Source organism: Adiantum capillus-veneris, chromosome 2 (genome assembly GCF_014529385.1).
Source record: "Adiantum capillus-veneris isolate H3 chromosome 2, ASM1452938v2, whole genome shotgun sequence".
NCBI classification, from domain to species: domain Eukaryota; kingdom Viridiplantae; phylum Streptophyta; class Polypodiopsida; order Polypodiales; family Pteridaceae; genus Adiantum; species Adiantum capillus-veneris.
Genome location: NC_140932.1, coordinates 165,647,590 through 165,660,767, shown reverse-complemented (window position 1 = coordinate 165,660,767; position 13,178 = coordinate 165,647,590). Strand labels below are relative to the sequence as shown.

The 13,178-nt window shown below is 42.1% G+C and overlaps 1 protein-coding gene and 1 pseudogene across 1 annotated transcript; both read left to right on the top strand.

Moving 5' to 3' along the window:
- The first annotated feature begins 1,989 nt into the window (after window positions 1-1,989).
- On the top strand, window positions 1,990-11,691 carry LOC147464007 (cytokinin hydroxylase-like). Its single transcript, XM_086529920.1, has 2 exons — window positions 1,990-2,436; window positions 11,159-11,691. The coding sequence occupies exons 1-2, from the start codon at window positions 1,990-1,992 to the stop codon at window positions 11,588-11,590; spliced, it is 879 nt and encodes a 292-aa protein (XP_086386046.1). The 3' UTR covers window positions 11,591-11,691.
- On the top strand, window positions 9,137-9,569 carry LOC147464008 (cytokinin hydroxylase-like; annotated as a pseudogene).
- Window positions 11,692-13,178: the final 1,487 nt, after the last annotated feature.

Genomic DNA, 13,178 nt, shown 5'->3' with positions numbered 1-13,178 from the left:
TCGTGCCATTTTCAATTTCAATAATGCCGGTTGATGGCAAGGGGAAAAGGAAAAATTCTGGCCCAAAATAGAGAAAAATAGTGTAAAACCCCAAAAAATACCACTAATTTTCTAAAACTTCATCTTGGCAAACTCAAGGAAAGGAAATTTGTATGTTTGGAAAAATGATTTTTCCCGAAATCATTTTTCCCGAACACTGCTTCAATATGGATTGAATGCTGCAACTTACACATTCAACATTGCACATGATGCTTCTGACTACAATCAAACATGAAAATGCCTCTGTACAAAGAGGCAAAGGCATCTAGTAAAACATTGTAGTCTTGTCTCTAATGTAGATTGAACTCTGCAACTTGGCACCCTCATTGTACACGTTGTACATGATGCCTTGACTCCAATTAAACTCAGTTTAGCTTCACATAAGCCTTTTCTGTTTGTGGACTAGAAGCTAAAAAAATGTTATGTCTTTGCTTCCTAATAAATTTGAGAACGTCCTAGTAGTATTTTGTGAGCGATCAATTAATAAGTTTCAACTACAACTAGATAAATTAGTGAGCTTCAATTACATCCATGATGGCCAGTAAATGTCTAGGCGATGGCACTAGAGATTTGGGGCGTGTGACCCTCACGAGAAGTTTTGGACAAATTCTCGCAATAATTCCTACAATGTGACTTACCTCAACATCATGAGCTTCGGTGAGGGATCGAGGCATTGCATACCTAGCTTAATACGATTGGGGACAGGGGACCGTTGGCCCTATTTGGGGGTGGGGGGGGGGGGGCGTGGTCCCCGACCTCCCTACCCCCAATCGTACCTAGCTAGGTATGCAGTGCCTCTCGAGTAGAAGCTCATGACGTTGTGCATTGTATGAAAAACATTGTAAAAGACTCCGTTCTCCTACATATGAAAATTTATGAATCTTCTTGTGCCTTGGTTTGGGAAGGTTGTCATACATCATTTAACTAATCATTGTCCCCTAATACCCTAATTGGTCATACCCTGAGCTAGGAAACAACTGAAGTAGGAGAGTTGTTCTTCCGTAATTATATCACAAGAAGATTTAAATATTTTCTCATGTAGGAAAACGGTCTTTCTCACTGTTTTTCATACAATGCATAACATCATGAGCTTTTGCTCAAGAGGCACCGCATACATACCCTCGTCACTATATGGCACGGTTCTAGGCCAGAGGGGATCTAGGGCCCAAGTTTGAGGACGTGAGGTGGCTTTAATCTCGGCCGTCGGATCACGCAGTGAACTGGGGGTGAACTAGGGGTGAACTCGGGGCAAAAATGGCGCCCCAAGTTCACTCCTAGTTCACTCCCGCCTAGTTCACCCCTAGTTCACTTGCCTCGCGGGGCGTGGTTCGAACCTCGAACGTCTCGGTTGTCACACAAATGCTCTATCACCACGCTAGCGCGCGTCGATGTCCATGTTGGCATGACACATGATCACACCCTAGTTTAAGCACCCCTAGTTCACCCACCCCTAGCTTATCCGCCCCTAGTTCACCCTCAGTTCACCCCTAGTTCACCCATCCCCAGTTCACCCCTAGTTCACTTTATGATTAGACGGCGGAGATTAAAGCTGCCTCGCGCCTTCAAATTTGAGCCCTAGATCCCCTCTGGCCTAGAACCGTGCCATATAGTGACGAGGACCGCATACCTAGTTAGGTACGAGTGGGGGTAGGGGACCACCGCCCCACACTGGACCAGTGGTCCCTTGCCCCAATCATACCTAGCTAAGTATCCGGCGTCTCCCTCACACCTTCAGCCTCAGAGAAGCTCATGATGTTAAGATAAATCACAATGTGGGAAATTGTCCAAAACTTCTTGTAATATATACGTCGGGGTTTGAATGCTTTAATTGTCCTATTTTGATCTTTCGCATGAACCGTTTTTCCAAACAAGTTCTGTGTGTGTGTGTGTGTGTGTGTGTGTGTGTGTGTGTGGGGCTGGATGAATAGAGAATGCTATGCTATATTTTATATGTGCAGGATACGGAAGCTGAAGGAGGAGGTGGAGTCGCTGTTCATGGAAATCATCGAGGGTCGCCGGGCAGCAGCACTGCAAGCCATGGCAGGACATATTGATGATGAGGATGGGCAGCAGAAGAATGATTATTATGGGCAGGACCTGTTAGGGCTGATGCTGGCAGAGATGGAAGCGGCCAAGCTAGAAGCTGCGCCTCCACTGCGCGGCCAGCGTCGTCGGCGTCAGCAGCTGGGCCGGATGTATACCTCTCGGCAGCTAATGGACGAATGCAAGACTTTCTTCTTCACCGGCCACGAGACGACGTGGCTGTTGCTGACATGGACGTTCATGCTCTTGGCCTCCAACCCCACTTGGCAGCATCGTGCCCGCCAGGAGGCTCTGCTCTTCCTGCACCAGCATGGCGACATGCCCGACTTCGACATGCTTAGCAGGCTTAAAGTGGTAAGCACTGTCACACACACACACACACACACACACACACACACACACACACACACACACACACACACACACACACACACACACACACACACACACACACACACACACACACACACACAGAGAGAGAGAGGAGAGAAGAGAGAGAGAGAGAGAGAGAGAGAGAGAGAGAGAGAGAGAGAGAGAGAGAGAGAGAGAGAGAGAGAGAGAGAGAGAGAGAGTCTAGAGAGCTTTAGCTTTCAAGCATAAATTTTTCCTTTGGAGGATTTGGACAGGGGGCCTCCCTCTTGGAGAGCACTTAGTAGGAAAGAGGATGTCTGCAACTAGAAACAACTAAACACCTGTTTCGGAATTGCCCTGTACTGCATGCTTTGCCTGGTGGGGATGTTTATATGATATATATATCTTTTATTGGAAGATTAAAGTTACAAAGTTCATGCTTTTATTTGGTACAATCCAAACTTCATCCCTGGCTTGGACTTGTATATGTATTGGTTTTCTCAGAGTATGGATGCTTTCTTTTTTGTGGATTTCCAGAAACTCTGCTTTGTTTGATGGGCACAACTTTTGCAGTCTCGCTTTGATGATGAGAATGGGCAGCAGAAGAATGATTATTATGGGCAGGACCTGTTAGGGCTGATGCTGGCAGAGATGGAAGCGGCCAAGCTAGAAGCGCTGCGCCTCCACTGTGCGGCCAGCGTCGTCGGCGTCAGCAGCTGGCCGGATGTATACCTCTCGGCAGCTAATGGACGAATGCAAGACTTTCTTCTTCACCGACCACGAGACGACGTGGCTGTTGCTGACATGGACGTTCATGCTCCTGGCCTCCAACCCCACTTGGCAGCATCGTGCCCGCTAGGAGGCTCTGCTCTTCCTACACGAGCATGGCGACATGCCCGACTTCGACATGCTTAGCAGGCTTAAAGTGGTAAGCACTGTCACACACACACACACACAAACACACACACACACACACACACACCCACACACACACACACACACAACACACACACACACACACACACACACACACAGAGAGAGAGAGAGAGAGAGAGAGAGAAGAGAGAGAGAGAGAGAGAGAGAGAGAGAGAGAGAGAGAGAGAGAGAGAAGAGAGAGTTTACTTAGCTTTCAAGAATAAAGTTTTCCTTTGGAGGATTTGGACAGGGGGCCTCCCTCTTGGAGAGCACTTAGCAAGGAAGAGGATGTTTGCAGCTAGAAACAACTAAACACGTGTTTCGGAATTGCCCTGTACTGCATGCCTGCCTGGTGGGATGTTTATATGATATATATATCTTTTATTGGAAGATTAAAGTTACAAAGTTCATGCTTTTATTTGGTGCAATCCAAACTTCATCCCTGGCTTGGACTTGTATATGTATTGGTTTTCTCAGAGTATGGATGCTTTCTTTTTTGTGGATTTCCAGAAACTCTGCTTTGTTTGATGGCACAACTTTTGCAGTCTCGCTTTGCCTAGGAAGCTCATCAGGGATAAGTTGTTTGAAGACAGCCTAGACCCCGAGAGAGAGAGAGAGAGAGAGAGAGAGAGAGAGAGAGAGAGAGAGAGAGAGAGAGAGAGAGAGAGATGTACCCATTAAAGCAAGGTATGAAACATCTAACATGCTTGACGTTAAATCCTGGAAACTTGTCTGCTCTAAGTTGGTATAGAATGACATAATTAGGTAACACTGGGAATCTCTAGGGATTGAAAGTTTTCTTTGACAAAAGATATTCATAAAACCCCTCTACACACTATGAATTAAAGGACCGCTTTTATTCCATAAACCTGTACTTAAATTAAATAAAAAAATCACTTTTACACGTTCCCTCTTGTATATACAATTTTTTAACACTTTGAAATATAAAAACCCCTCCAACCAAACTCACGTGGTACACTTATATATTTTAAGGTGAACCCTTGGCCTTCTGACCATAAGGTTGTAAATATGGCCAAGGGTTCTATTTTACTATATATTGTAAAATGAAAAGAGAAACTTGATGAATTGGGGTCTTTTTAAGGAGATCATCAGCTATATTAGAAAACTACTTAAGACTTGGGGCAAAAGCATCAAGACAACGATGCTGCCTGACTCTATTGTTCTTTGGAACTATTTTTGAAAGCTCGAAAACAAAAAGTAGTGGATGTCATAGATATTTGATATTGTATATATAACAGTAAATACATAAAGAGTTCTTCTCATGTACTAGTACATGGCTGTGGTCCTATAAGTTATGACCTAATGTGTTTCTAAAATAGTCTTGTGTTTCATCGAGCTAATGAGTATAAACATAATTGGGATGTAAGTTGGAGGACATATCTACTTTGTTTGAAGCAGGTGAGTGTTATCAGGTCAAGAAAGAGTATCTCAAAGCTTCTTAGAGAAAGCAATTTGTAGCTAGTGGCCATACTTTGTACAAATACAATGGACATGCAATTATACAATTTTCACTTATTGAGCATGACCGTGTGAAAGCACCAAGGGCCTTTGAAAGGGAACAATCTGATCTAGCACTAATTGATATAAATGATTGAGCACACTACAAGAGATCACTTAAATTAATTTCAGATTTTTGACGTGTAAACAGTGCACACCGATGTGCAAGTCGATGTCTATACCGGTGCGTATACCGACGCTTGTATCGATACACATACTGACATCTACATCGGTGAATCCTGCAAAAATAGAACCGCAAGTTTCTCTTGCGTATTTTGCGCCTTTCTTCTCTTCCTCTCTTACCCTCCTCCTCCTCACTTTCTGTAGATCTGCTACCTCACGATTTGTGGAGTTGAGATTTTCACTTGTATGCTGCTCCCCATTCAACAGGTAAGGTTCTTTTCAAGTTTCCTTGTGGATTTGTTTACTTTGTGTTTTGTGTAACATAGTGTGTGTGTGTGTGTGTGTGGTGTTTGCAGGTTTGAGAACATTTTGCCAATTGTTTCTTGCTCAAATTATAGAGCCGCATGTGAGTGCTTTAAACATTCTTTTTTTGTTGCATACACAAATACACACACACACACATTGACATAAAAAAACACGCAAGTAAATAAAAATGCACATTATGCAGTATAAACACACTATAATATGACGCATACACATTTTTTAATTCAAATTTTTTGTTTATTTTGTAAATAATATTAATTAAAAATCATCATCAACTAAAAAAGATAACGATATTTTATCATTAAAAGAAAGATATATTTTGATTTATGTTATTTTTATAATGATTTTTATTATTTTTTTATAAATAAATTTAGAAATTAAAAAAATTATAATTACTATTTTTGTAATTGAGACTTAATCGTAGGCTATTCGATTAATTAGGTTTAGTCCTTTAACACTAACTTTTTAAGTATAAGTGGTTTCATCGCTTAGGATTGGTTTCGCATTAGATCGAAAAGGTTAGACGTAGCATAATTAGAGCGCTTAGTTGCTTAAGTACTAAATTGTTTAGCCGGACCGCTTATCCTACACACGGCTCGTCTAGTTTTGTTATTTGGTCACTTAGCGATTTAGGGCTAGTCGTGTAAGTTTAATTGTATATTCAAACAGTTTACTAGGGCTCGCCCTAAAGAAAAACCGCTTATGGTCTTTAATCGCTTAACCGCACAGGACGACTTCTTCGTATTTAGATCGTTGAAGGTTATACCTTAGGGCTAACCGCTAGTGTTAGCAGCAAAAGCTTCAACAAACGAAGAAAATAACGCAATTGGACATCAAATAGCGCACATAAGATTTGATAAAACGCAAATTAGATTTCAATAACAAACTTATGTCAAACCGGTGCAAGAGTGACCATTTCTCTCTTGCATGTATTTACTTAAGACTTCTTGAATGGTCAAAGTGAGTACAAACTGGCCGACCGGTCATAAATGCCAAAGCTTATAAAAGAGCACTTGAATAATAGAATGTATATGAAATATATATCCGTTTACATAGGCCTAGATTGGTAAAGTCTTTTCCACATGTCAGCTACAATAAGTAGTAAAAATATCAATTCCATTACATACCTCTTTGTTGGAAGCACTATCCTCCAGTTGCAAAGATAAGAATTTGCAAACTAATTGGTCAAAGATAGTGATTTAGTATTTTGTGTTAGAAACATCTCATAATAAAAATAAAATAAATTATTAAACCAAACAACGTTATTTATGCATGTCGTCATCTATATAGTACCTATTCTAGTGTCCCATACCACTAGAATATGCAGTATAATTGTGAGGTCCCCACCCCGCCGTCTCAAACGGCGGATCTGATGGTAAACCTGGTGGCCACTAGATCTATAGTGGAGCAAACAAAGTGTTCAGGGTTCATCTAGCGGACAATCTCTCATCACAAAGTGAGTTGAGTTCGAGCCTACTATCAACGCGATCAGGACTAGTTCAACATTGGAAATAGAACATGCCGAGCTAAATTTTTCCTATTAGACATTCTTTTCCTAATTCACAAACAGTATATCCATCAAACCCGTTCTTTCGTACCTAGACCTATAATATACAATTGAATTAAAATGCCGAGGTTTTTCGTCGAATTTGTCCTACATGTTGGGATATGCTCTTTCCTAACTTATCATATGCACTAATGTTAAATTAAACAACTTGAATGAAAATGTGACCTACCTCCCACTTCCTCGTCAATGGCCCGTGAGATGGCCGGTACTTGGTCGTCCATGGGAGCTTTTCCTTTACCATTCACGTTGCTTCTTCCCGCCTCGCGGTCGTGGGTACCACCGAAGCGAGTTCTCTTAACCGGGGTCATTTTATACTCACTAATTAATTGACAACTTGGAGAAAAGAACTAATGTCCGAGAGTACTATAACAATCAAGATGACAGATTAGAATCACTGAACAATCACTCTTGTACGAGGGGTTAGATTTTCTTTAAGACATAGCAATTTTAGGGATAACACCTTACTTGTTCTATGGGAACTGGCTCTAAAATTTAAATACTTAGCTTAGGTTATTAAGAATTTCAGATTTTTACTAATTATATTACTAGAGAGGTGAATTAGACATGCTTAATCACCTTGCTAAAGTAAGTAGAGAAATGTAAAATCATCATATGCATAGGTGAGAGAATATTCCCTTCCTAGTGGATTAATGACGGATCAATATTCCTTAATTACATCCTAATCTATGAATAAATTGAATCCAACTTAGTTACTCCAATATTGTGTGGTAATAGAATGAAATTGACCAAATCCACATCATTACTGGCTTGACAATTAATTACTATGCTGACTAGCGGGAGATTTCTTCTTACTAATCATGCATTTATCTATGATTAGGAGAGATTGATGGCTTGCATAATTAACTATTGGATGATGATTATGTAATAGAATAATGATATGGAGAATTAGAGAGCAGCTATTAAGAAATATAGCTATGATTAAGCATCATAGTTGAGGAATCAAGAGAATGATGGAGAGATTTGCAGCAAAACATAAATTAAATCGATATTATCGTGATTAGGGGTTGAAAAATCTACTCGAATTTCTTATCCAATGGAGTTCTCAAGATGAAAATTGGGTAGCACTTCCCTCCTTTGCTTCTTCTCCAAAAACTATGTGTGCCGGCAACATCTCCCTAAGATGTGTGTACAAGTGTGTGTGTGTGTGTGTGAGCACACTCTTAATAGGCCTCTCCATGCTGAAAATCGACCTGGCTTGCTATTTGCATCTGAGAGCTACTCCACTTATGCATGGCAAGTCCAGTTACATGCCTACCAAGTTTCCAGTTAGTTAGTGTAACTGACTCTCACAATCACTCTCAAGCATGGAAACTCTCCCACAACTCCCAAAAGAAGAGAGGGCGCCCCCTAGCTACTAAAGCAAGCTCTGAGTGGCCTGAGACCTGTTCCCACACAGCCTCGACCCCGGTGCCTCCACGCACAACCTTAGGAAATTTTGGTTTTAGGCTAAAACGGGCCATACGAGTCGGATTTTAATGTCGTAAATTGCTATACTAAGTTCTAACTAAGGTGTATCTATCCGAATACCTGCCATATTTAGCAACCCTTGAGGTCCGAAAATGTATTTTTTTCAAATTCGGGGTATTGTGTGTAGTTCACCCACCTAGTTCACCCCTAGTTCACCTGCCTCGCGGGGTGTGGGTCGAACCTCGAACGTCTTGGTTGTCACACGAATGCTCTATCACCACGCTAGCGCGCGTCGATGTCCATGTTGGCATGACACATGATCACACCCTAGTTTAAGCACCCCTAGTTCACCCACCCCTAGCTTATCCGCCCCTAGTTCCACCCCTAGTTCACCCATCCCCAGTTCACCCCTAGTTCACTTTATGATCCGATAGCGGAGATTAAAGCTTCCTCGCGCCTTCAAATTTGAGCCCTAGATCCCCTCTGCCCTAGAACCGTGCCATATAGTGACGAGGACCGCATACCTAGTTAGGTACGAGTGGGGGTAGGGGACCACCGGCCCTACACTGGACCGGTGGTCCCTTGCCCCAATCATACCTAGCTAAGTATCTGGCGCCTCCCTCACACCTTCAGCCTCAGAGAAGCTCATGATGTTGAGATAAATCACAATGTGGGAAATTGTCCAAAACTTCTTGTAATATATACGTCGGGGTTTGAATTCTTTAATTGTCCTATTTTGATCTTTCGCATGAACCGTTTTTTCAAACAAGTTTTTGTGTGTGTGTGTGTGTGGGTTGGATGAATAGAGAATGCTATGCTATATTTTATATGTGTAGGATACGGAAGTTGAAGGAGGAGGTGGAGTCGCTGTTCATGGAAATCATCGAGGGTCGCCGGGCAGCAGCACTGCAAGCCATGGCAGGACATATTGATGATGAGGATGGGCAGCAGAAGAATGATTATTATGGGCAGGACCTGTTAGGGCTGATGCTGGCAGAGATGGAAGCGGCCAAGCTAGAAGCTGCGCCTCCACTGTGCGGCCAGCGTCGTCGGCGTCAGCAGCTGGGCCGGATGTATACCTCTCGGCAGCTAATGGACGAATGCAAGACTTTCTTCTTCACGGCCACGAGACGATGTGGCTGTTGTTGACATGGACGTTCATGCTCCTGGCCTCCAACCCCACTTGGCAGCATCGTGCCCGCCAGGAGGCTCTGCTCTTCCTACACGAGCATGGCGACATGCCCGACTTCGACATGCTTAGCAGGCTTAAAGTGGTAAGCACTGTCACACACACACACACACACACACACACACACACACACACACACACACACACACACACACACACACACACACACACACACACACACACACACACACACACACACACACACACAGACACACACACAGAGAGAGAGAGAGAGAGAGAGAGAGAGAGAGAGAGAGAGAGAGAGAGAGAGAGAGAGAGAGAGAGAGAGAGAGAGAGAGAGAGAGAGAGAGAGAGAGAGAAAGTCTACTTAGCTTTCAAGCATAAAGTTTTCCTTTGGAGGATTTGGACAGGGGGCCTCCCTCTTGGAGAGCACTTAGCAAGGAAGAGGATGTTTGCAGCTAGAAACAACTAAACATGTGTTTCGGAATTGCCCTGTACTGCATGCCTTGCCTGGTGGGGATGTTTATATGATATATATATCTTTTATTGGAAGATTAAAGTTACAAAGTTCATGCTTTTATTTGGTGCAATCCAAACTTCATCCCTGGCTTGGACTTGTATATGTATTGGTTTTCTCAGAGTATGGATGCTTTCTTTTTTGTGGATTTCCAGAAACTCTGCTTTGTTTGATGGGCACAACTTTTGCAGTCTCGCTTTGCCTAGGAAGCTCATCAGGGATAAGTTGTTTGAAGACAGCCTAGACCCCAGAGAGAGAGAGAGAGAGAGAGAGAGAGAGAGAGAGAGAGAGAGAGAGAGAGAGAGAGAGAGAGAGAGAGAGAGAGAGAGAGATGTACCCATTAAAGCAAGGTATGAAACATCTAACATGCTTGACGTTAAATCCTGGAAACTTGTCTGCTCTAAGTTGGTATAGAATGACATAATTAGGTACACTGGGAATTCTCTAGGGATTGAAAGTTTTCTTTGACAAAAGATATTCATAAAACCCCTCTACACACTATGAATTAAAGGACCCTTTTATTCCATAAACCTGTACTTAAAATAAATAAAAAAATCACTTTTACACGTTCCCTCTTGTATATACAATTTTTTAACACTTTGAAATATAAAAACCCCTCCAACCAAACTCACGTGCTACACTTATATATTTTAAGGTGAACCCTTGGCCTTCTGACCATAAGGTTGTAAATATGGCCAAGGGTTCTATTTTACTATATATTGCAAAATGAAAAGAGAAACTTGATGAATTGTGGGTCTTTTAAGGAGATCATCAGCTATATTAGAAAACTACTTAAGACTTGGGGCAAAAGCATCAAGACAACGATGCCTGCCTGACTCTATTGTTCTTTGGAACTATTTTTGAAAGCTCGAAAACAAAAAGTAGTGGATGTCATAGATATTTGATATTGTATATATAACAGTAAATACATAAAGAGTTCTTCTCATGTACTAGTACATGGCTGTGGTCCTATAAGTTATGACCTAATGTGTTTCTAAAATAGTTTTGTGTTTCATCGAGCTAAATTGAGTATAAACATAACTTGGGATGTAAGTGGGAGGACATATCTACTTTGTTTGAAGCAGGTGAGTGTTATCAGGTTCAAGAAAGAGTATCTCAAAGCTTCTCAAAGTTTTTAATAGAGGTCAAGAAAGTTTCTAACATAGTGTATTTTTATGTGCAGTTAGGTATGATTCTATTGGAGTCCCTACGACTTTACACGCCTGCCACACTTCTTGCAAGAGAGGCTTTCTCAAGTATAAAGGTTGGAGATCTTGAAATTCCAAAGGGGTTATCGGTGTGGGTACCTGTGCTTGCAATCCACCATGACAAGACCATATGGGGAGAAGATGCTGATGAGTTCAAGCCGGAGCGTTTTTCAGAGGGAGTAGCGAAAGCTTGCAAAAATCCAATGGCCTTTATGCCCTTCTCTTTTGGACCTCGAAATTGTGTTGGACAAAAATTTGCAATGATGGAGGCTAAGATTGTTCTTTGCATGCTCCTTTCACAATTCACATTTCATCTCTCTCCTTCGTATAGACATGCTCCTATTTGTATCCTCACCTTGCAACCTAAGCATGGTGTGCCTATCATTCTTCGACATTTTAGACCGTGATAACATTAAATCTTGTCAAAACTATTAATTGTTGAACATGACTTGAGAGGCATCAATCTATACACTAAAGCTATACATCCTTAGAGAAAGCAATTTGTAGCTAGTGGCCATACTTTGTACAAATACAATGGACATGCAATTGTACAATTTTCACTTATTGAGCATGACCGTGTGAAAGCACCAAGGGCCTTTGAAAGGGAACAATGTGATCTAGCACTAATTGATATAAATGATTGAGCACACTACAAGAGATCACTTAAATTTTGACGTCAGATTATTGACGTCGACAATGGCGGGCGTCGGATATATGTGTAGATAAATCTGGAGGAAAATCAAGTCTTTTTTTACAAAAAAAATTCAGATTTTTGACGTGTAAACAGTGCACACCGATGTGCAATTCGATGTCTATACCGGTGCGTATACCGACGCTTGTACCGATACACATACTGACATCTACATCGGTGAATCCTGCAAAAATAGAACCGCAAGTTTCTCTTGCGTATTTTGCGCCTTTCTTCTCTTCCTTTGTTACCCTCCTCCTCCTCACTTTCTGCAGATATGTTGCCTCACGATTTGTTGGAGTTGAGATTTTCACTTGTATGCTGCTCCCCATCAACAAGGTAAGCTTCTTTTCAAGTTTCCTTGTGGATTTGTTTACTTTTGTGTTTTGTGTAACATAGTGTGTGTGTGTGTGTGTGTGTGTGTGTGTGTGTGTGTGTTTGCAGGTTTGAGAACATTTTGCCAATTGTTTCTTGCTCAAATTATAGGCCGCATGTGAGTGCTTTAACATTCTTTTTTGTTGCATACACAAATACACACACACATTGACATAAACATACACGCAAGTAAATAAAAATGCACATTAAGCAATATAAACACACTATATATGACTAGGGGTGAACTAGGGGTGAACTCGGGGCAAAAATGGCGCCCCAAATTCACTCCTAGTTCACCCCTAGTTCACCTGCCTCGCGGGGTGTGGGTCGAACCTCGAACGTCTCGGTTGTCACACGAATGCTCTATCACCACGCTAGCGCGCGTCGATGTCCATGTTGGCATGACACATGATCACACCCTAGTTTAAACACCCCTAGTTCACCCACCCCTAGCTTATCCGCCCCTAGTTCCACCCCTAGTTCACCCATCCACAGTTCACCCCTAGTTCTCTTTATGATCCGATAGCAGAGATTAAAGATTCCTCGCGCCTTCAAATTTGAGCCCTAGATCCCCTCTGGCCTAGAACCGTGCCATATAGTGACGAGGACCGCATACCTAGTTAGGTACGAGTGGGGGTAGGGGACCACCGGCCCTACACTGGACCGGTGGTCCCTTGCCCCAATCATACCTAGCTAAGTATCCGGCGCCTCCCTCACACCTTCAGCCTCAGAGAAGCTCATGATGTTGAGATAAATCACAATGTGGGAAATTGTCCAAAACTTCTTGTAATATATACGTCGGGGTTTGAATTCTTTAATTGTCCTATTTTGATCTTTCGCATGAACCGTTTTTTCAAACAAGTTCTGTGTGTGTGTGTGTGTGTGTGTGTGTGTGTGGGTTGGATGAATAGAAATGCTATGCTATATTTTAT

Coding starts and splice junctions, on each gene's coding strand:
- LOC147464007 (XM_086529920.1), top strand. CDS start 1,990: ATGTGCAGGATACGGAAGCTGAAGGAGGAGGTGGAGTCGCTGTTCATG. Junction 2,437..11,158: donor TGCTTAGCAGGCTTAAAGTG/GTAAGCACTGTC, acceptor TTTTATGTGCAG/TTAGGTATGATTCTATTGGA.